Source organism: Camelina sativa, chromosome 11 (assembly GCF_030686135.1).
Source record: "Camelina sativa cultivar CO46 ecotype springtype chromosome 11, ASM3068613v1".
Classification (NCBI taxonomy): domain Eukaryota; kingdom Viridiplantae; phylum Streptophyta; class Magnoliopsida; order Brassicales; family Brassicaceae; genus Camelina; species Camelina sativa.
Window position 1 is genome coordinate 3,167,488 of NC_141890.1, and position 21,673 is coordinate 3,189,160.

The 21,673-nt window shown below is 38.0% G+C and overlaps 4 protein-coding genes and 1 pseudogene across 11 annotated transcripts; 1 reads left to right on the forward strand and 4 right to left on the reverse strand.

The window, feature by feature from the left end:
* Nucleotides 1–374: 374 nt before the first annotated feature.
* Nucleotides 375–4,375, reverse strand: LOC104721396 (polyadenylate-binding protein 2-like). The gene is made up of 9 exons (XM_087474108.1): nucleotides 3,654–4,375; nucleotides 3,186–3,304; nucleotides 2,429–3,085; nucleotides 2,266–2,343; nucleotides 2,094–2,183; nucleotides 1,546–1,683; nucleotides 1,124–1,294; nucleotides 862–1,020; nucleotides 375–773 (listed from the first exon to the last, which is right to left on the reverse strand). Exons 1-9 carry the CDS (start codon nucleotides 3,922–3,924, stop codon nucleotides 555–557), a joined length of 1,902 nt encoding a protein of 633 aa, XP_087330234.1. The 5' UTR covers nucleotides 3,925–4,375; the 3' UTR covers nucleotides 375–554.
* Nucleotides 4,376–4,555: 180 nt separating this feature from the next.
* On the reverse strand, nucleotides 4,556–8,625 carry LOC104719988 (putative E3 ubiquitin ligase SUD1). Of its 2 annotated transcripts, none has more exons than XM_087471771.1 (9): nucleotides 8,236–8,625; nucleotides 7,608–8,123; nucleotides 6,796–7,502; nucleotides 6,489–6,694; nucleotides 6,036–6,404; nucleotides 5,756–5,913; nucleotides 5,500–5,663; nucleotides 5,259–5,405; nucleotides 4,556–5,182 (listed from the first exon to the last, which is right to left on the reverse strand). In XM_087471771.1, the coding sequence occupies exons 3-9, from the start codon at nucleotides 7,294–7,296 to the stop codon at nucleotides 4,694–4,696; spliced, it is 2,034 nt and encodes a 677-aa protein (XP_087327897.1). In that variant the 5' UTR covers nucleotides 7,297–7,502; nucleotides 7,608–8,123; nucleotides 8,236–8,625; the 3' UTR covers nucleotides 4,556–4,693. The 2 variants fall into 2 exon arrangements, with proteins under 2 accessions (XP_087327897.1, XP_087327896.1); XM_087471770.1 differs by having other exon boundaries at nucleotides 5,756–5,916; nucleotides 8,236–8,558.
* Nucleotides 8,626–9,199: 574 nt separating this feature from the next.
* Nucleotides 9,200–13,919, reverse strand: LOC104721399 (putative E3 ubiquitin ligase SUD1). Of its 2 annotated transcripts, none has more exons than XM_010439368.3 (9): nucleotides 13,318–13,919; nucleotides 12,409–13,092; nucleotides 11,541–12,302; nucleotides 11,234–11,445; nucleotides 10,784–11,149; nucleotides 10,461–10,621; nucleotides 10,217–10,380; nucleotides 9,974–10,120; nucleotides 9,200–9,893 (listed from the first exon to the last, which is right to left on the reverse strand). In XM_010439368.3, exons 1-9 carry the CDS (start codon nucleotides 13,675–13,677, stop codon nucleotides 9,402–9,404), a joined length of 3,348 nt encoding a protein of 1,115 aa, XP_010437670.1. In that variant the 5' UTR covers nucleotides 13,678–13,919; the 3' UTR covers nucleotides 9,200–9,401. The 2 variants fall into 2 exon arrangements, with proteins under 2 accessions (XP_010437670.1, XP_010437671.1); XM_010439369.3 differs by having other exon boundaries at nucleotides 10,461–10,618; nucleotides 13,318–13,877.
* Nucleotides 13,920–14,045: 126 nt separating this feature from the next.
* Nucleotides 14,046–16,237, forward strand: LOC104721401 (protein IN CHLOROPLAST ATPASE BIOGENESIS, chloroplastic). Of its 5 annotated transcripts, none has more exons than XM_010439372.3 (10): nucleotides 14,046–14,303; nucleotides 14,481–14,564; nucleotides 14,698–14,772; nucleotides 14,867–14,909; nucleotides 14,998–15,055; nucleotides 15,162–15,317; nucleotides 15,406–15,468; nucleotides 15,561–15,655; nucleotides 15,743–15,824; nucleotides 15,926–16,237. In XM_010439372.3, the coding sequence occupies exons 1-10, from the start codon at nucleotides 14,219–14,221 to the stop codon at nucleotides 16,175–16,177; spliced, it is 993 nt and encodes a 330-aa protein (XP_010437674.1). In that variant the 5' UTR covers nucleotides 14,046–14,218; the 3' UTR covers nucleotides 16,178–16,237. The 5 variants fall into 5 exon arrangements, 4 of the variants coding, with proteins under 4 accessions (XP_010437674.1, XP_087330236.1, XP_010437673.1 ...); XR_015571876.1 differs by having other exon boundaries at nucleotides 14,066–14,303; nucleotides 15,568–15,655; XM_087474110.1 differs by having other exon boundaries at nucleotides 14,066–14,303; nucleotides 14,468–14,564.
* LOC104721400 (DEMETER-like protein 3) lies at nucleotides 16,201–20,995 on the reverse strand (annotated as a pseudogene). Its single transcript, XR_015570488.1, has 19 exons — nucleotides 20,886–20,995; nucleotides 20,511–20,672; nucleotides 20,195–20,287; nucleotides 19,769–20,098; nucleotides 19,461–19,604; nucleotides 19,193–19,340; nucleotides 18,757–19,062; nucleotides 18,525–18,615; nucleotides 18,017–18,440; nucleotides 17,845–17,924; nucleotides 17,679–17,763; nucleotides 17,501–17,592; nucleotides 17,343–17,411; nucleotides 17,230–17,266; nucleotides 17,084–17,141; nucleotides 16,877–17,013; nucleotides 16,731–16,796; nucleotides 16,500–16,653; nucleotides 16,201–16,403 (listed from the first exon to the last, which is right to left on the reverse strand). The product of XR_015570488.1 is annotated as a DEMETER-like protein 3 (transcript).
* Nucleotides 20,996–21,673: the final 678 nt, after the last annotated feature.

Sequence of the window (21,673 nt, forward strand, 5' to 3'; positions counted from 1 at the left end):
AAGTTAGACAGCGGTGATATTTATCTTATCTATGGTTAGTCTAATTTTTTCTACTAAAATATTCATTCTTGTATTTTGATCACATACATAGTATATTTTTAGATTTTTTTGACTATTAGTATTAAACCACTATACTACATATCTAAATCCTTACATTTTACATTTTTACTTGATTTATCTTTACTTTGTTTTTTTGTTGCAATTATCACAAACAGCACAATTTATTTTTTTCCAAACTAGCACAAAATCTAGAAGAAGTGAACAATTCTCCTATATATCATGGCAATGTTATTAGACCATAAAAAATACTTCATCGGCTATATTGATATCTAACTTCATCTTCCGTGAACACTAGAATGAACAGGCAAGTAAAATCGAAAGAACAAAGCAGATAGGTTTTTCCTTTGTGATTTAAAAAACAAGGTTTAAAAACAACACAAAAGTGGCACACTGGCAGTTATGTGGAGGAATACAAATTCCCACACAAGAAAACCAATAGAGAAGAAGAAACAACTTCAACTGTATGCGACAAGATCAAATGCTAAAACAACAAGTTAAGAGAGGTTCAAGGAAGCCAGCTGCTCGGCTGCACCACCAGCAGCAACACTCCTTAGAACATCCATAGCCTCTGCAACTTTGGCCTTGAGAGCTTCTGGTGACTCCAACAGATGGAGCACTTCCGTCTGGTCCATCTCCAAAAGCATCCCAGTTACTTTGGCTGCCGACTCTGCCTCAAGCTGCTCCACCAACGGGTACAGATTCTCACCCAGCATCTGTACACACACCAACAAAAGTCCCAAACATTATTATAAATCAAAACAAATCCAATCACTCTATTTGATCTGTTAGAGATTCTCTCACCGTCCTCTGCTGCTCTGGAGTAGCATTCGCCAGATTTGAAGCCAAAGCTCCAATAGGCAATGGCATGTTGTTTCCCATGTCAAATGAAGAAGGCATATCACCACTACCACCACGTCCTTGTCCTTGTGGATACCGGAACATCCGACCCCTTGGATGCATCTAACCACCAGCCAAACAGATAAATCATACGAACAAACAATTTAGAGAGAACTGAGCAAGTAAAACAGCATTCTTTGCAACTAAATAAGGAAACGAGAAGAACCTGTTGCTGCATCATGGAATTTTGCTGCTGGGGCTGTTGGATTCCCCCACCGCGTCTTCCTCCTCCAGGACGCTGCTGCTGTTGCTGAACCATAGGCATGAAAAAATTGGGTACAGGCCCTCCACCAGGTCTCATTCCAGGAACAAGCTGCTGTTGGTACCCAAACCCAGGCTGTGGCATTTCACAATCACAAGTTAATATTATCCCAACAGTTTCAAAATAAAATTGGAAATGCTCAAGTATGAGTAAAGCAACTATTGAGCTAAACAGTTTAAAAAATTCTCCAGTGACTTAAAAGCATCTAGTTGTTTGTAATGCATTATACCCACGGTAGAAGATAAACAAGTGAAATACCATTAACATATATCTTTGAGCAAAATCGCACAAGGCTACCTAATGTAAAGCAAACATGATGAATTTACCTGGGGAGGAATCATGTTAGGAGGGGCTTGACCATAGAACATTTGTTGTCCAATACCAGGACCACCCGGGGGATACATTGGCATGCGGGGACCAACAGATGGCGGCATTGCAACTGGCCTCACTTGGGAGAATTGAGCCTATTCACATCATGTAGAAAATCAGAAGCAGGAAATGGCAAATAAGATATGTGATACAAATACTAGAAAATTTGTTGTTTTGCTTCATACATTATTGTCATTGTTAAATAAAAATGGGTACGAATTGAAGCAATTTTTATAATCTCATGATAGTTTCATGCACAATTTATTTGCAGAAGGTCTTACTCAGACCTTATAACATTCTATATCTAAGAAATACCATATAATTTCCAAATGACACGAGTAGAGCCTGGGTTATAAAGATGTCTCAGCATCAAATTTGAAAATTATATGCAGGGATCATTTTAAGACTTAGTTATGATGGGTCCAGTTGTGTAGAATTGACACACCAATAGACAATAGGATTCGTAGGTATATCACAAGATGAGGTGATTCGAAGAGAGGCAAACCTGTAGTCTGACCCTTCTGTCTTCCTTCCGCTGTGCGATAGCAACATAGAGTGGCTTGCTTTCAATCATTTTACCGCTCAACTGTGACATCTGTACAGAATTCCAATGTTACTAACAACCAAAGTGCATTTCCTCACACATAAAACTCAACAAGACAATACAACTAACTTACAGCTTCAGTTGCTTCTTCGGGAATTGAGAAAGCAACAAAACCCGAGCCTTTGCTTGTTCCATTAGGATCCCGCATCACCTGTAACATTATATGAAAGATCTTCTTAAATAGTGAATTCGCAAGGTCAATTCACTACAGATAAAAAGAGAGAAGGATATTGGACCTTGCAAGATGTAACGGTACCAAAAGGAGAAAAGATCTCTTTAAGTTTCTCGTCTGAAATGCTAGGATCCAAATTCTTCACATACAAGTTTGAACTTTGAAACTTGTCTGCAGCTTCCTTCAAATTCTGTTCATAACGAACCCTTAGTTCAGTTTCCCTCTCGGACTTCTTCTGGGCTCTACCAACATACCACTCCTTATCATCAAATTTGTGCCCGTTGAGAGCCTCCACAGCTTTAGCAGCATCATCAGCATTTTCAAAGTTAACAAAGCCAAAGCCCTTAGACTTTCCATCTCCATCTTTCATCACCACAGCACTTGTTATCTTTCCATACTCGACAAAAGCAGTCTTCAAGTCATCATCAGTAGTATTTTCTCCGAGATTCTTCACGTACACATTGGTGAATTTGGTTTTGTTGGCAGTTGAGTCTCTTTCTTGTCTCCTCAGGAAAGGACCCACATACACTTGCTTGTCATTTAGCAACATGCCGTTCAGTTTCTCAATAGCTTTCTGGGCAGATTCTTCAGTGGCATATTGCACAAACCCATAGCCTTTGGATTGGCCTGAGGAATCCACAGCTACCTTACATGACACAATGTTTCCAAATGTTGAAAAGGTATCATGCAGCGCCTTGTGGTCAATGGAATCGTCCAAATTCTGCATATTTATAGCCAGGTTTAGTACCAGAAAGAAAGAACGAACACTCCAAAAGAAGTACACAGCAAAAGAAATCAACAGACAAGACAAGCAAGGATACCTTGATAAAAATGTTCCCAGCGCCACTACGGCGAACACTAGGATCGCGATGAGAGTACATAACCCTAATAGGTTTACCATAAAGAGGTATGTAATTCAGTTCTTGGATCGCTCTCGAAGCTGCAACAAAGACACGAGAGATAAAGTACAATCAGAAACAGCATAAGAAGTACGAATGAGAAAGAGTGATTAAGAATAGGATACGTTTTTCCCGGAATAGCATCAAAACATTGCATATAAAACCAACACCAGAAAGTATCAACCTTTCCACACACCCAGGTCAAATCCAGTATCAGTACTACCCAACAAACCCTAAAATTTGGTAACAACCACATTGCATATATACAAACACTAGAAAGTATCGACATTTCTAATGCACCCCAAGTGTTCAAATCCAGAATTAGTACTATCCAGCAAAACCTAAAAATTGATAATTGCTAGATTGAAAGTCCAGATTGAGGAGACTAACCATCTTGGGGATTGGTAAAGTTAACATATCCATAGCCAAGGGATCTGCGAGTGGCCAAATCCCTACAGACACGAACAGAGACCACTTGACCCATTTGGCTGAACGCATCGAAAAGCTGCGAATCCGTCACATTGAGATCAAGATCTCCCACATACAGCGACGTGGTCCCGAACTGGGTGGAAGCGGCTGCTCCTCCTGAAGTCACCGGTGCAGAAGTGACAGCAACGGTCGAACCATTCGCAGCCTGACCCTGAAGTTGAACCTGAGCCATTCTCTCTCTTTTTTTTTGGGGTTTTCGAAATTTTTCGACTTTTTTTTTGGGTTTTAGTTATTCTTCCCTCCCCTCTCGTTATTAGAGAGAAACCAAATCAAGAAACCCTAGAAACTGAAACAACAAAAGAAACCGAATCGGAAGGCAAAATCAACAAAAGCTAAGCGAAAGTTTTTATCTTTTTGTGTTTTTTTTTGTGGGTATATTATCAGAGGAGAGGGAAGATGAAATAGGGTAAGAGATTGCCGGCGGCTATGCCTGCGACGGCGAAGTGTGCGATAATGGAGGCGAGACTCTGAGAGATTGCTAAAGAAGGAATACTGTTTCTCTATTCTCTGCTTTTATATTCAACAAAAATAATATTTTTCCTAATATTTTATTTCTTTAGAGAACCCTAGGAGATGTGGTAGAAGATCTCAGCCGTTGGATTGAGTCTGTGTAGTAAAACGTAAAGATTTCGATTTTCACAGTTGGTGATAAGGTCGTCACTTTCGGACAAGTCAAACAGATGCGCGCGTGCGTGGCACTTTGAGAATACTCAATTAGCCAATAGCAACTTAACTCTGATTAGTAGTAAACTAGTAACCAAGTTAAATTAGACAGACAGTGATGTTAATAACAACATTTCAAATTTGAAAGTTATTTCATATACTAATAACTAATTTTGAATAGTTGAATTTTGACTATTTTACAATATCTTTGTAATTTTTATTTTCGATTGTCTTATGGTTTTAGTTTATTTCATTTTTGACAAAATACTATTTTCTTTCTAAACTTCTTGTTGGGTTGCACGTCGAAGCCTTAGTCTATTATCAACATCTCCCTCACGTCCTATCAAGACACCATCTCCTGCATCCTCACTGCTTTGGTTTTCGTTAGCCGCCAAAGCAGCTTCCCCAAAGTTATCGAGTCGCCGACCAATGAGATAACGGTCATCACGGATAGAGTTGTGAAGGTTTCTGAACCACACATTGCATCTTTTTGCACAGTAGCACAAGAGCATCACCGAGAAACAACCTATCCATGCGAATCTGTAAACAGCCGAGTTCACAACTACCAGATATCCAAGCATTGGGAACACTCCTCTCGCCAGTACATAAGGCATGCATAAAGCTGTTAGGAGTTTCATCATGATCGGGAACTCAATCTCTTTAAGTACCCATAACCCTTGAAGCCCCAAGTAGCCATCTTCTCTTACCCTCTCAAACTTTGCCCTCCAGCTATCATCCACTATTGGACGCAGATGATCCAACAGAACCTGTCCATGATCGTTGTTTTTTTAGTGACAAGATCTTTTATGCGGCAAAAATTGCTAACAGAAGAAAAAAACTAACCAGTCTTGTCCAGATCTTCCAAAACATGAGTCCAAGTGCCCAGTCTTGATATAAAACGAACACAGGGATTTCATCAACTGGGACTCTTATTGGGACAATCACCAACAGCTCAAACAGACGTCCAATTAGTACTGGAATGATAAAAACCTGTTTAATCACCATTTTAAAATCACATAATCCAGAATTAGAATATAGTTTGGAGTATCTTAACAATCGGAAAATAACAGCTCAAACCACTTACCCATATGGCTAACAACACCGAGCTCTTGAAGAAAATTCCACACCATTTACATATATGTTTAAGCGAGACTGAAGTAGTCTTCGACTTGACATGCTCAACAGTGTGCTTGGCCCCATATATGGTAGTCAAAAAGGCATATGTCCCAATGAAGAAAGCATACAGGTCTACAAATTTAGGAATTTCTGTTAGTAATATTTATAACTGTAACGGTTTTAAAGAATGTGTAGTACAAGACCAAAATTAATAGATACATTACCATTGCATTTGATGCCATGAGTTATCGGTAGAAGTGGGAAGGCACTGAACATAGCACGTCCAAGTGAAACGGGTACAACTATCACTGCTAAAGTGAAGAGAAGAAGAGTCACCCATGCAACAAGTAGAAGAAGGATTATCCGGGCCACAAAGTTGTACCTGCTAAAACATTACGTTCGTTACAGGAGAAGACCTAGTCAACTCTATATACCAAGCAAACTCCTTTGAATAATTACAAGCATCAAACAAGCTATTAACTTATTTCTTAAGCAAGAACTTACTCTAAATGAGATTGTTTTTCATCATCTTCATATTCCTCACCCGTGTTGCCACTCCCAGTGCGGAGGAGACTTCTGTTAGGGTCATCAGCTGCTGGAAGAGCAGCCATGGGCCTGTCTGATCCACCTACCTGCAATACTTGTGCTCTGTTCTGCCTTCCTGGTCCGTCATTTCCATTGTCCTGACTAATGTTGTCCTCTGGTTTTGGCAAGAGGAAGCCTGTCAAACCAAGCCCCCCACCAACAGCGGTGACCCAGCAGCGTAAAAAGGATGTAATGTTGGTAGAGAGACTGAATTGCTCAATTAGAAATTGTATGCACATTTGATACAGAAGCATGTCCACTGGAATCTCAGTGAATGGGTCGGATATACTGCATAGAGATGTAGAAGTTAGAAAAAAAGAACTACTTCAACACAAAATCTCCAAAACAAGAGAATAGCCAATATTTTCTTACGATATGTCGAATGGGAAGATTGATGGAGCTATCAGGATCGTAAATTTGAGTGGTAAACATACCAGCATGACAATCAAACTTCCATAAACTGCAACTACTAACAGAACCTTATGAGCTTGCTTACGTACTGGAGTATCAATCAAATCTTGGAAAAATTCGACATCTTCAAGACCATCAAGGAAATACAAAAGTCCAGGGCGAAGAACCTGCAATTGACAAAAATAAGTGAAGAAACAAAAAATATTAGGTAGTAGTACAAAGAAGAAACATGTTTCTTTAATAAAATTATAAGCAAGGAAAACATTACCTCTCTAAGAAGGCTTTCGAAGAAGTTTGTATAAAAGGTGCACATGAGACCGAGAACCCAATGAACAAGTGAGCTTGCCAGTGGAGATATTGATAAAAACTGTACTCTGTGGGATATTGTTTTATCAAACATCCTAACAGTGCAAACATCTAGTGACCAACCAAACATAATAGGTAAGACCCCAAACTCGAAGGCTAAAAATAAAGCAACTTTGCTCATAGTCATCAGATGCTTCATTGCTGCCAAGAACTGTCTAATGAGAGATGGTACAGTGATATCATAAAATCTCCCAACGGTCAGTTCACCCTTGGCATATCGAATCAGTGGAACGACCCCAAGGTAAAGGAACATCAGAAATACTATAAACATATACCCAACAGTCAGAGTTGTAACATCAAATAATAGCTTTGAGGCCCCAGCAGCAGAAGAACCTTTCAAGAAATCAGCAGCAACAGATAGTGTATTCTTATCTCCATGGAATTCACTTCCACTGACTCTCATCAAGTACTCTGTGAGCTGACCAAGCAACCGATTCCGTGGCCCTCGTTAGTCAAACCTGAGACATCTGTAAAATGATGCATTGATGCGGTCACAACAGGGCCTCTACCAACGGTAAACATCCAGGACACAAGGTACAATGTAACCCGTCCTAATGTGAAAGGCACAAAGATCACAAAACCAAGGAATATTATGTTGTCTGCGAGAACCTGCAAATTATGAAGAATGAATAAGGGGCCATAAAGTAAAGAACAAGGTAAAAAAAAAGATCACCAAGAGAGAGAGAGAGAGAGAGAGGAGAAACATCAACTCACAGTAAAAGGATTCAGAACCAAATGAAACACCATGTTATGTAAAAACAGAACTAAATGCAACACTGGACCCTGCCCTCTAACCAGCCAATCTAATGGAACATCTTCTGCATCATCATCATCATCTCTGTCCTCTTCATCCTCTATCACTTGTAGCAAACGCCTAAACAAATCCCTGAAGTTATTCCTAGAGATATTCTCTCTAAAGTCAAAGAAGAAAACTACTGCCCATAGCAAGAACCCAAGCACACAATCGATGAGAATCACTGTGGTGGAGATGTGACTTAATAACAAACTCTGAGCTTCACCAAAACTCCTCACAAAAGCCAATCTCCATATCCAAAACGTAACGAAAGGAATAACGATAACCCAGATCGAAAGCGCAAAGCTCCACCGCAGAAAGAAGTGTATAACGCCGCAAGTCTTCATCACCATGGCAACTACAAACTCATGTAAAGGGAGCATTGTTGGAGCGTTTTCAGCATACACTGGGGAGAATGAAAACGGATACTTGCAAATCTGCAGAGATAAAATTGAACTCTATAAGCTTTCAAATCACTCTATTGACACCATCACCAAGTCGGATTCCAAAAACCAAAAAAATAAAATTACTGAGGGAGAAATTGAGGACCTCGCAGTGATGAGCTTTGCTATGGTTGAGCCACTGAAGGAGGCAAGGCTGGTGAACAAATTTGATGCTTCCGCGGCAGGTGCACGGATACCGAAGCGGATTGTCCGCGTCGCCTGGGTTTCTGCAAATCCTGCACATGTCCTCCTCATCTTCAAGTGACGCCGTCGCAAATGCGGGATCCATGGTGGGAGAGTTCCGAATACGCCGACCTTTTGCTTTTTTTTTTTTTTTTGGTTGGCCAGGGAGGGGGAGTGCTCAGAATCGTATTGAGGTGGAGAAAGGTCACACAATAAGCTCCCGCCCAATTCACAACGCCGAGAGATAAGAGGGAGGACCTAGACCGGGATTGTAAACCGGTATTTGACCCCTTCCTTTTTTTTTGTTTATTTTATTAACCGGTTTTTGTCGGGTTATGCGTCTTTAACTTAGCCTTTTTTGGGAAAGAGATTTTATTCCATTAAGTCAAGAATTTTTATGGACTATTATTAAAATCCTTATCAAAATAATGAAAATATAGTGAGATTCAATATTTATTTATATACTAATTAAAATAACCCTTTATTCAAATATTAAGGATTTGGACATGGATTGTGATGTCACATTGGATATATGAATTGATATGGAAGTGTATTTCATTTTCACTTAAAAATACAAAGGATGAAATCTCATCCAAACACATTTGAATGGACTTGGGTTAATAATTATAACTTCGCTCTTTAACTTTACATCTAATCGTCCTGTGTTCTTCAATAGTTATTTTAAGTTTTTAACTTCAATATGTTTTATGTGCCAATACATTTGTTTAAAATCTTTGAACCAACAATAAATCCTCCTTTCATCACTATTGTTCATAAATTGGTTTTTCTGTGGCCACCTTAAGACTTAATAAATGCCTCTGCACATAAAAAGAGTTTGCAAAAGGCAATTTTTTCAAAAAGCATTACAATAGAACACACAAGGCATATGGACTAACGAAGCATTATTTCTAAAGATTTTTTTAGTTTTTAATACACACAAAAACAAAAGTAAAGAAAAAAGCGAAGAGGATCAACGGATATAATAATTACAACATCGACTAATAAATTTTCAAAGCCATTCCTTAACGGCTCAAAGTACACAAATATTAAACGACTCGGTGAACAGTTTGACAAACTTCTATATCCTTTCTAAGCTTCTTGTTGGATAGCACGTCTGAGCCTTAGTCCATTGTCAACGTCTCCCTCACGTCCTATCAAGACACCATCTCCTACATCCTCACTACCTTGCCTTCGGTTTTGGTTAGCCAAAGCAGCTTCCCCAAAGTTATGGAGTCTCCGACCAATGAGATAACGGTCATCACGGATAGAGTTGTGAAGGTTTCTGAACCACACATGGCATCTTTTTGCACAGAAGCAGAAGAGGCTCACCGAGAGACAACCTATCCACGCAAATCTGTAGACCGCTGAGTTCACTACTAGTGGATATCCGAGCATTGGGAACACTCCTCTCGCCAGTACATAAGGCACACATAGAGCTGTTAGGAGTTTCATCACGATGGGGAACACAATCTCTCTAAGTACCCATAACCCTTGAAGCCTCGAGAATCCATCTTGTCTAACCCTCTCAAACTTTTCCCTCCAGCTATCATCAACTATTGGAAGCATATGATCCAGCATCACCTGTCCATTGACATTGTTGATTAGTGACAAAAACTCTTTTTTTATGTGGCAAAAGTTGCTGATTTAGAGAGATTACTTACCAATCTTGTCCAGATCTTCAAAAAGATGAGCCCGAGAGCCCAGTCTTGATACAGGAGGAAGACAGGGCTTTCATCTACTGGGACTCTCATTGGGACAATCACCAAAAGCTCAAACAGAAGCCCAATCAGTACCGGAATGATAAAAACCTGTTAAATCACCATGTTAAAAGCACAAAAACCATAGTAAAAAACAGAGATTTCAGTGTCGAAAACATCAAGAAAATAACAGCACAAACCACTTACCCATATGGCTAACAGCACCGAGCTCTTGAAGACAATTCCACACCATTTCCATATTTGATTAAGCAAGACTGAAGTCCTCTTTGACTTGACATGCTCGATAGCATATCTTGCACCAGATATTGTAGTCCAAAAGGCATATGTGCCAATGACGAATGCATACAGGTCTACATATTTAAAAGATTTTGTTAATATTGTGTAAATGTGCGAAAGAATAACTCAGAAGATCAAAATTAACAAACATTACCATTGCATTTGATGCCATGAGTTATCGGAAGAATTGGGATGGCACTAAATAATGCTCGCCCAAGCGAAACTGGTACAACTATCAATGCTGAATTGAAGAGGAGAAGAGTCACCCATGCAACAAGTAGAAGAAGAATTATCCGGACCACAAAGTTGTACCTGCTACAAAAATACATTCATATAAGCGGAAGACCTAATATAATTTTTTGATGTACCTAGTCAACTCAATAACCAACTGCACACTACTGTTAATTACTTCAAGCATGCACAATGCTAAACATCACAAAAGCTTTTAGTTTATTTCTTTCTTAAGTAAGGACTTACTCTGAATCAGATTGTTCTTCATCATCTTCATATTCCTCACCCATGTTGGCATTAGCGCGCAGGAGACTTCTGTTAGGGTCATCAGCTGCTGGAAGCGCAGCCATAGCCCTCTCAGGTCCACCGACCTGCAATACTTGTGCTCTGTTCTGCCTTCCTGGTTCACCGTTTCCATTTTCCTGACCAATGTTGTCCTCTGGTCTTGGCAAGAGGAAGTCTGTCAAACCAAGCGCCCAACCGACACCGGTGAACCAGCAGCGTAGAAGGGACTTAATTGTGGTCCGGAGTCTGAAATGCTCGATAATAAATGGTATGCATATTTGAAAGAGAAGCATGTCGGCCGGAATCTCAGTGAATGGGTCAGATACACTGCATAAATCCAAAATTTAAGAAAGATCAATTCAATCTCCAACAGAAAATATCCAAAACAAGAGGTTAACCTATATTTCTTACGATATGTCGAGCGGAAAGATCGAAGGAGCCATCCGGATTGCAAGTTTGACTGGTAAAAATACCAACATGACAATCAAACTGCCATACACAGCAACAGATAACAATACCCTCCGAGCATGCTTGTGAACTGGATCATCAATCAAATCACGGAACGGATTGTAATTAGGATCTGCAGGATCGCGAAGGAAATACAGAACTCCAGGGCGAAGAACCTGCATTTGGCACAATAGTGTTAAAAGCATTAGTCAGTAGCAGAGAAGAAAAAATGTTTCTAATATGAGATTTATGCGCAAGGAAAACATAGTACCCCTCGAAGAAGGCTGACAAAGATGCTTATTTGCAACATGTACATGATTCCGACAACCCAATGTACAAGTGAGCTTGCCAGTGGAGAAATTGATAAAAACTGTACCCTGTGGGACATTGTTTTACCAAACATCCTCACTGTGCAAACATCTAGCCACCACCCACACATCAGAGGGAAGACCCCAAGCTCGATGACCAAAAGGAAGGCAACTTTAATCATAGTCATCAGATGCCTCATTGCTGCCAAGAACTGCCTAAGGAGGGATGGTACAGCTTCTACTATAGATGCAATCCCATAAAATCTCCCAACGGTCAGTGGCTCACCCTTGGCATATCGAATCAGTGCAATGATCCCAAGGTAGAGGAACACCAGAGATACTATAAACATGTACCCAACAGCCAGAGTTGTAATATCAGATAGCTTTGAGGCCCCAGCAGCAGAACCTTTCAAGAGATCAGCACCAACTGATAGTGTATTGTTTGCTCCATTCAATTCACTTCCGTTGACTTTCACCATATCTGTGAGTTGACCAAGCAAGCCATTTTCTTGACCCTCGTTAGTCAAATTTGAGACAGCAGTCAGCGCACTCTTCAGAGTTATATTTTCCAATGATAGTCCAGTATCTGTCAAATGCATCGATGCGGTCATGACAGGGCCTCTAGCAGCAGCAAAAAGCCATGACACGTGATACAGTATAACCCGTCCTAACGTGAAGGGCACAAATATCACAACACCAAGGAATATCATATTGCTTGCTAGAACCTGCAACGTTATGAACATCAAAAAGATTCAAGGAAGGGCCAATAGTAAAGAAGAAGGGATAATAGACTCCAAAATATGAATCACAAGGGTAGAAACATAAACTTACAGTAAAGGCATTCTCAACCAAATGAAACACTGGACCCTGCATTCCAACAAGCTCATCAAATGGAACGTCTTCTGCACCATCAGCATCGTCCAAACCATCAAACATCTGTTCAACCTGAGCCTCGAGACGAGCTGCTTGTATGTCCAACCTTGCCAAAACATTTTCGGGATTCCTTCTAGCAATCTGACCAACCGCAGCACCCTGATCTCCAGCATCTTCGACATTCCCCTCTCCGGCAAGATTCCTATTAACTTGTCCAGCAGGTCGTCTTGCAGCGCGAGCACCATTTCTGTCCCCGTCATCTTCTCTCTCATCTTGTCCCCCCAGCTCTCGTAAATGCCTAAAGTAATCCCTTAATGAAGTCGCTCCAAGGAAGATGAAGACAATACTAGCCGATAGTAAGAACCCATGCAAACAATCGGTGAGAATTACTGTGGTGGAGATGTGGCTTAAGAACAACCTCTGAGCTTCACCAAAACTTCGCACAAAAGCCAATCGCCATATCCAAAACGTAATGAAAGGTATAGTGAGAAGCCAGACAGAAAGCACAAAACTCAACCTCAGAAAGAACTGCAAAACATGGCAAGCTTTCATTGCAATTCCAACTACAAACTCCTGGAAAGGGAGCCTCGACGGAGCATTGTCAGCATACACTGGCGAGAACGAGAAAGGATGCTTGCAAACCTGCGCAGTTATGAAGTTACCAATAAACTCAAACAATAAGTAAGATGATCACACATAAATCGTATGTAAATTACCCATTCGTTCACCCCAAAGGTCCCAAAACTAAAAGAATCATTAAAAAGTAAAACAGGCCATTTCCGATCAATTCAAATATTCCTAATACATGATCTAGATCTTAATAAGAAGAATCTGAAATCTGCAAAGAGGGTAAAAAGGAAACAAAACCTCGCATTGACGAGCGTTGCTATGATTAAGCCACTGAAGAAGACAATCCTGGTGAACAAACTTGATGCTTCCGCTACAAGCACACGGATACCGTAGCGGATTGTCTGAATCCCCAGGATTTCTACAGATCCTGCACACGTCCTCCTCATCTTCGTCATCATCAACATACCTCGACGCTGCCGACGTCGGAACTGAGGGATCCATGGTCGAGAAAGGATTGGGGGAGGCCTGATTCGGCGACGAAGCAGACATGGACGAAGAGGAAGAAGAAGATGATGAAGAGGAATGCTCTGAGACAACCTCAGAAGCGGCCGCCGCAGCGCCAGAGATTGACGACGAATCGGCCGAGGAAATCTCCATGGAGAAATCCGGGCTATGCGCAGACGGTGGTCACGGTGACGGCGACGGCGGGGGCGGTTGATTAGAAACGGACTCGACTCGGTTGAGAGTCTGATAACGTGGAGCTAAGAGGAAAGGGGGTCGTCGTCTATCGCGATTTTTTTTTTCTTTATTTATTATCCTCGAGAATCCAAATAGAAAAGAAAAAACACGAAGGCACCGAGTAAATTGATTTATAAACCGGGTCATGTTAACCGGTAATTGACGAAATTGACCTTCACTATTGTACATTTATTGACGGTTTTTGTCGGTTACGCATTTTTAGATTATGGGTTTAATAAGAAAGATTTTAGCCCATTTAAGGCCCATCACTCTCTTTTTCTTTTTCTAGACACGATTCTCATCAGACAGAATCAATGGCTATGTTTTGCTCTCCGGCTAAAAGCTGAATTTTTACTAATCACAGTTTTTTTTGACACGAGCACTAGTATGTGTGACAGTGTGAGGTTGAGGAAGCAGAGTGAAGAGAAAGAAAGAAAGATAGATAGAGAGATAAGGAGCCATGGCTTCGCTTTCGCTGCATATAACTCCTTGTATTAGTCGCCCTTTACGCCATATCAGAGCTAGAGTCTCCTGTTGTTCTTCTGGTAATTTCGTCTTTTTCTCAAATGTGTGAGATATTGTTGATTGTATTGTAGAAACCATCTTTTGTAGGAAAATGACAGTGACTATCTTTATAATTATGCTTGGAGGGAGAGACAACAATTTTAAAAGAATGTGTAACACATAAGGATTGACTTAAAAAGGTTAGATTTTTCGTGCAGGGCATGTATCATTTATCAAAGATGTAGCTGCCACTGAACCTCCAATGCATCTTCAGCACTTACTCAAAGTGCTTCAAACAAGAGGTTAATATCAATCTCAATTTTGTTCCTCATTAGGTCCAAGCTTATCAGTGATATTTATTGAGTACTCTGGATTGGTAATATTGGAAAAGGGAAAATTTTGGATCTTAGAATCTCTCTTGTTTTCGTCCTGCAGGTGAAACAATCATATCTCCTGGAGCTAAGCAGGGTCTCATACCTCTTGCTATTCCGCTTTCGAAGAATTCTTCAGGTAAGGTCACACATTTGATCGAATCCATTAGCTTTTCTTTCTGTTCCAGGAGCTTTTGTTTAATCTTGTGTTTTCTGGTTTATTGTCTAAGTAGGCTCTATTACTGCACTTCTGAGATGGCCTACTGCTCCTCCAGGGTAAGAGATTTGGATCATTCTTGGTAACTGTTGCAGTGGTAAATAAGTATATGCTGTTGGGATATTAACTTTTTGTATCTGAGAACAGAATGGATATGCCGGTTGTGGAAGTTTGGAGGAGTGGAGTCCGGCTTATAGCTAGAAATGTAATGACTTTACATTCTTGATATACGTAGCTTATCCTTTTTTAGAGGACTTATGTCTTTTGTTTTTGTTACCAAGAAGCAATTTTTAACAGTTTCTGATATTCAGGTAGATGAGTATATTCACCGGATTCTGGTTGAAGAAGATGCAAAAGAGTTGACAGAACTTTATCGTGCTGCAGCAGAGGCAGGTGAAAAACTTTACAAAAAGGGTGCTTGTGCTGAATCTCAAATTGACAATCTCAATGTCTACGTCTTGAAGAAGGTAAGACTTTAAAGAACCATTACTTATCAAATGTGCTATGTACACCACAAATAATAAACAATATTTTTGTTATTTGTATTGTATATAGGTTGGACTATTTCCAGATTTGTTGGAACAAAAAGTATTACGGCATTTCGATGAAGGAGATCATGTAAGAATCTTTTATAGCATATAATATCACATCCTCCATTTATGAATCACGCTTTTGTTAAAATTTTAAAGGACTTCTTTTGTCCCTGCAAGGTTTCAGCTATGGTAACAGGAGAGTTTTACACAAAGAAAGACCTCTTTCCAGGATTTGGACGACCTTTTGTATATTATGCAAACATACTGCAGAAGTTCGTAAACAATACATATATAATGTATCTGCTTATTATCTTCGTAGAGAAATATAGAGCCACATGTTTTAGGATTCTTATTTGCAGGGTAGGAAGGAATTCAGAAGCAAAAGATGCGGCTAGAGTAGCATTGAAATCACCTTGGTGGACATTAGGATGTCCTTATGAGGCATGTCAAAAAAATATTTCTTGTACTTCTTTTTTTGGCTGTTTTAAGTTTTAAAGCATAGAAAAGCATTTTCATAGTCATGACAGCTTGAAAACATGCAGGACGTTGCTAGTATTGCGCAATGGGAAGACGAGCAGATTGAATTCATAAGGGAGAAAGTGAGTGATGAAGGTCGTCTTGAGGATTTGACGAAAGGGAAAGCCCCAGTCCAAGTCGCCTTGGATGTTGCGGCTTTTCTCTTGGATTTGGCTTCTATTGAAGGAACTTGGTCTGAATCCTTGAACCAAATTGCTAAATGTTATGAAGAGGCTGGACTACACCATATTTCCAATTTCGTTTTGTACACAGAATGAAAACCAAATCATATGAAAAACCATTTGTTTTTAATCATAAAAGCTTCTTTTGTCATTCAATTTAAAAAGTTTGCAAAACTACACAAAAGAAAAACTAAACTAAACGATTATATATCATCATCATGCATGTATTTTGCCCCTCTCCCAACAGGTGGCGTGTGTAGTCTTCGGACAAGTTCTTGTGGCATTCGCTTCTTTCTATCAAATGCTCTCATACATAAAAACCCTGCACATTATCATCACCACACAACATTATTGCACAATTATTTTTAATTTAAGAATTCAACAACTATTTTTAATTTAAAAAAAATATGTTTGTTACCGGTCCAAAAGCAAAATTGAATCCGTCTTGTGTCTAAAAGTCGAAAAATAGATGATACCGACGAACCACAGTACATGGCACGTTTTTCTAGTCCGTCACACCACTCTCTAGGAAACACAACGGGTTCTAAACTTGTCTCATGATCTGCAAAAACCTGAGAACAAAATCTAATTGCTCAATAAAAGAATTATTTTAAAGAAATGTTATGAACAAAAAGAAAAAATCACTTGCCTCATTAGTCTGAAAATATGTTCCATTGAGTGGGAAACCCCCTCGCATTGCTGTTCTACATGGAATCTGTTCAGTTGCATTCATCCATGTCATGTGAGTATCAAGTAAACAACGTTAGAAAAAGCTAAAATGTAAATTCTACTTACCAAAATTGTTCCACGAAAAGTGTTAGAGCTTTGTTCACGTATAGTCCAACAATAAGAACAAGTCTTTTTCTTGCATAATTCTGATCCGTCAAAGTCACACTTTTTTTTTGGTTGAGTGAACGAGTTTGACGTTTCACCTAAACATATCCAATAAAAACTTAGTTTATGTTTTATGTAAACAATGGATAAATTATGTTTGTACCATACCTGGTTGCCAAATCGCAAGAAGGTAGGGACTCGGATCATCAAGTTCTCTTCTCTCAAACTATATAATATGTGTAACAATAAAAACATTACCGCATAAGTTATACAAAATCGTTGCATTTTTTGTAGTTAAGAGCAAATATACTTACATCGTCGAGAAGCTTATGATTGTCAGGAAGCACATATCTGCAAGCAATATATATTCATATGGTATTACAAATAATTGGCTTGTTGAGAAAAAAAGAAAAGCATTTGAACTTACAGAGTTTCTTGAGGAAGTTTACATAGTCGTGGCCAAAGGTATTGTTGAATCGAATCCATTGAAGGGTACCTGAAACAAGGGTGATTTTATAGGTGATAGTTATTAGTAAATTACCATATACTATTTTTTTAAAAATCAAATTGATGAGAAAACAGAACTGGGATAGTTGATGCATTTGAATTCCATCTGGTAAAGGTTCAAGAGGAACCCAACCAAGTCTAACGGCTATACGACCAACATTTGTGTCAACCTATAAACATCAAAAGCAGAAGGTTTTAATGAGTAAGCAAAAATAAGTAAACTTCAAGTGAAAAAGTTATCAAAATCTTATTATACCGGAAATGCAGAATGTTTAATTCCTAACAGTCGTACACATTCAGCACTCTTTAGTCCTATCCCTTCAATATCCAATAGATATCTCCTGATAAAAAAAAATACAAACTGTTAATGATGCTTGCAAATAATGATATCAATAGAAACATAAAAACTAACATAAACATACTTCACTAGATCTGATGGAGCATCTCGGAGCCATTCAAGATCAATAGTTCCATTTTGTTTAACCTCATCGTTGAGAAATTTCTTGAGAAAAATCATATAAAAAAGAAATATTAGTCTTAAATCTTTAAAATAATTAATTCACAAAGTTCTTGAATTCTTTTTGCTTTTCTTACCTTAATTCTTCCTGAAAGAATCCTGAATTGCCCTCGTGTTCTAATGATGTTTTCAAAAAATTTCTGGCCAGATAGTCTCACATCATTCCAATTCACAGAGTCCATATGCATTTTGTGTCGAGATCCTTCTTTTCTGTACGTATTTCTAATAGTCTTCCAATCAACAATCGCATCTTCCATAATACCGGTTTTTTTGTTTTTCCTTTTTGCAGATTTCTCATGTTTTTCTACCTCTGGTATTGAATCCTTAGATAAGGTGATGAACTGAGAATTCTTAGCATCATCGTTTCCTATATGAGTTGGTTCTTGGTCATCAAGAATTGAGTCATTAACATCTTCAGGTTCCTCAATGTAGTATGCTAGAGGATCTAAACATTCTCTTGCATTCGCGGGAAAATTTGCAGCCACACTCATGAAAGCGTTGCTGTAAAAAATATTGTAATTAAAGCAGACATATGTTATCTCAACTGGTTTTCCAAATTTCTTAGCAGTTTAACTCAAGTTTTACCTTGAAAGATAATCAGAAACATTTTGTGTCAAGAAAACTCCAACCACTGAGTCAACAACCGAGCCTTTCCACTGCTTAAACTTTCTATCGCCTGTAGAATAATAATTGATAACATCATGAGAGGAAATCATTTCAATAACAATGTACTTTACATAGTCACTTGAACTTGAATTCTTTATAGATTGTATTTACACTGATAAGCTCATTCTAACAACAATAACAATAATAGTACCTTGTAGAAGATGCATCCGACTAATGAAAAGATCTATAGGACCTTCGAAGTTCTCCCTTTTTTGTTTCCACTCGGCATTTGTTTCCTTGTCATCATGTGATTTATTCACCATTAAGCGCTTCCACTCTTTAACGGTCTCTGAATCAAGTTTAACCTTTGCAGTAACAAGTTTTTTGCCAGATTCGATCAACGTTGTTGTTACCCTTTTGTTGATATTTAATCTTCTCATTTCTTTGATTAACTTAGCAATATCCTTAGTTTTTTCTCGTCCTACGGGTACATCACTAGCAGATCTCATGAGTGCGTCTACAAAAAATACACAATTGACAAAATATATATGACACTAACGAAAAAGTATATAAAATGAATGTCTGATAAAAAATCTTTTTAAGCAATCTCTAACAAAAAAAAAAATAGAAAAAGAAAACTTGAATACCTTCAATGTGCAAAGGAACATCTGCTAAGGATGGGAGACCGTGATCTTTCTGATAAGTCATTTGTTGGATTAAATTCCGAACGATGTTCTTAGTAATTTTTTTTGCTTTGGTTTGGTACTACACAACTAACTTGTCTCATGGGTGAGTCTGCCAAAAAAAAAAAAAAAAAAAACACAATGATATAGTAGAAAAACCAAAAAAGTTAGCTTAAGTATACATGATGAAATTTTGTAACCTTTCTGAAAAATAAAAGAAACAATTAATTACCTTTAATCTGCAAAGGAACTTCTAATATAGGTGAAACGTCATTATCTTTTTGATGATTCCTTTGTTGGATTAACGGCTCAACAAAATCTTTAGTTCTGTTATTGAATGCATAATCCATCTTTGGTGCTACATAACTAGTCGTGTCTGTATGTAGTATAAGTATAACTAAAGTTATAATAAGCATATAAGCAATCTCTAATTTTAAAGGTAAACAAAAAAGAAATGATTACCTCCAATGTGCAAAGAAACATCTGTTTGAGACGAGAGCCTGTCGACTAAAGGTAGGGTCTCCTCTTGCTCTTGGAGTTAAAGAGACAAGGCAATTCCAAACCATCTGACCAAGTTTTTCCTACGGTTAGACCTTCTTGACTGCTTTTTCCAAATAGGTAGAGGAAATGAGTAGGGAGATATCAAACAGTGGAAATCAGATCTACGAACTGGAGTCATCCTCTTTCTCCCCTTTGGAAAATTTGGTCCACAAATTCTGTCGAGCTCAAGACAACTAAGAAGATTGAAATTCAAAGTTCGAGCCACATTTCTTTTTTTAGGCTTCTCAGTTTTACTTCTACTTTGCTGCTTTTGTGTCTCATTTGGATTATTTCTCTTTCTTTTTCCACTAACATGTTGTGAATCATCACCTTTCACCATAAAAGTGTACAAATAAATAAGATATATATGATGAACCAACCATACGATGTATTCCTACCTACAGATGAATTTCAAAATGACTTTACCTTGAAAAATATCTGACTCATGACACTTTCTTTCACGCTCTTCATCTGAATTCTTCTTCTTCTCCTCTTTTTGGTCAGTGCTTTGTGAATTATCTTTTTACCGTCAATGAAACAAATAATTATTAGTTATGCAATAAATCAACTGAAACTTGACCTACACAGAAACTGAAACTCTTATCCTAAATTTAACTAATTTCATATTTAGAATCTAAAAATATAATCATATGTTTATCATTAAAATTTGGTCACTAATTATTATAAACGGAAAAAACAAACACACACAAAAGAGTAAATTAGGTTTCATAATTTTGTTTACCTTGTTGAAGCTCTTGTTTATGAGGAGGATCTATTTCGAGTGGAGAAAGTACAGAACCATAGATTTTCGTCTTAATGGATTTTCGTCTCACATAAAATTTAGTAAACAATAATTTAGGTTTTTCGGGAGTCTTTGGAACAATGTCCATCGTTTATCTATCTCCTACATCAGTAAAAAAAAAAAAAAAAAAAACAACTGTCACTATGATTTGATTCTCAAACCGGCCGATAGCAATTTTTCATTAAAACAAAAAAACATTCAAAAGCAATCAAATTCGATGTTAAACTGAAAGCGATGTTACAACGATGGATACAGAGAATTTCAACCCAAAAAAAAAAAACTAGGGATTAAATTAAGTGTTAAAGAAAAGCTTACCTTGCCAAATTGATTATGGAGGTTTTGGGGGAGAGAAAGAGGTTTAGGAGAAGAAATGTTAAAAAAAAAAAAGAAAAAAAGAAAAAAAAAATCTCTAGGCTCTCAATTTTCATTAAAAGAAAAAAAAATCTCTAGGATATAGGAGGACACGTGCTGCTCACACTTTTTTTTTTTGGGTTCTCCTCAATTTTTTCCTTTTTGATTTTTTTCTTCGGTTGAGATAATCAACCAATGCAAGTGAGTGGAACGATTCGATCGGCGTTAGCAAAATCTAGGTTAAAGATTGGGTGAAATCTTTTCTGTTTTTATCTTAATTTTCGGGTAATTGTGATTTAACAATTAAATTCTGGCTATGTATCTTTTTAAAAGAAAAAAAAATACAACTAACAAATTATTTAAACTCTAAATTAACTGTCGAAAAAAAAAAAAACTCTAAATTAACCTCAAACCAAAATTATGTAATTAAATGTTATTCTTCTCGGGGTACATAAATATCCTATCAAATAGTAAGTGATATTTCAATTAATAAAATAACTAACTAACTTAAATGTAACAAATTATCCACTGAAGTTTGTATGCAGCATTCATCGCCACAAAAGAAAAAAAAAATTATATAAAAATCTTTAACGAATTTTATGGGCAATTTACTAAACTCAGTATTTTGTGGTGATTTGTTACTATTATTATCAGGAATGTTACAACGAGTGAGGTATACGAACTATATAGTACGTATTTATAGAGAATCCTAGTATTTTTATATCAAGGTTGTAAAATTACAAACAGAACCA

Coding starts and splice junctions, on each gene's coding strand:
- LOC104721396 (XM_087474108.1), bottom strand. CDS start 3,924: ATGGCTCAGGTTCAACTTCAGGGTCAGGCTGCGAATGGTTCGACCGTT. Junction 3,305..3,653: donor CTTTACCAATCCCCAAGATG/GTTAGTCTCCTC, acceptor TCTTTGTTGCAG/CTTCGAGAGCGATCCAAGAA. Junction 1,295..1,545: donor CTAACATGATTCCTCCCCAG/GTAAATTCATCA, acceptor GAAATGCCACAG/CCTGGGTTTGGGTACCAACA.
- LOC104719988 (XM_087471770.1), bottom strand. CDS start 7,296: ATGAGAGTCAGTGGAAGTGAATTCCATGGAGATAAGAATACACTATCT. Junction 5,664..5,755: donor TCATGGCATCAAATGCAATG/GTAATGTATCTA, acceptor CTAAATTTGTAG/ACCTGTATGCTTTCTTCATT. Junction 5,406..5,499: donor CGGTGTTGTTAGCCATATGG/GTAAGTGGTTTG, acceptor GTGATTAAACAG/GTTTTTATCATTCCAGTACT.
- LOC104721399 (XM_010439368.3), bottom strand. CDS start 13,677: ATGGAGATTTCCTCGGCCGATTCGTCGTCAATCTCTGGCGCTGCGGCG. Junction 12,303..12,408: donor TGGTTGAGAATGCCTTTACT/GTAAGTTTATGT, acceptor ATAACGTTGCAG/GTTCTAGCAAGCAATATGAT. Junction 10,121..10,216: donor CGGTGCTGTTAGCCATATGG/GTAAGTGGTTTG, acceptor GTGATTTAACAG/GTTTTTATCATTCCGGTACT.
- LOC104721401 (XM_010439371.3), top strand. CDS start 14,219: ATGGCTTCGCTTTCGCTGCATATAACTCCTTGTATTAGTCGCCCTTTA. Junction 14,773..14,866: donor GCTTTCGAAGAATTCTTCAG/GTAAGGTCACAC, acceptor TTGTCTAAGTAG/GCTCTATTACTGCACTTCTG. Junction 15,656..15,727: donor TATGCAAACATACTGCAGAA/GTTCGTAAACAA, acceptor CACATGTTTTAG/GATTCTTATTTGCAGGGTAG.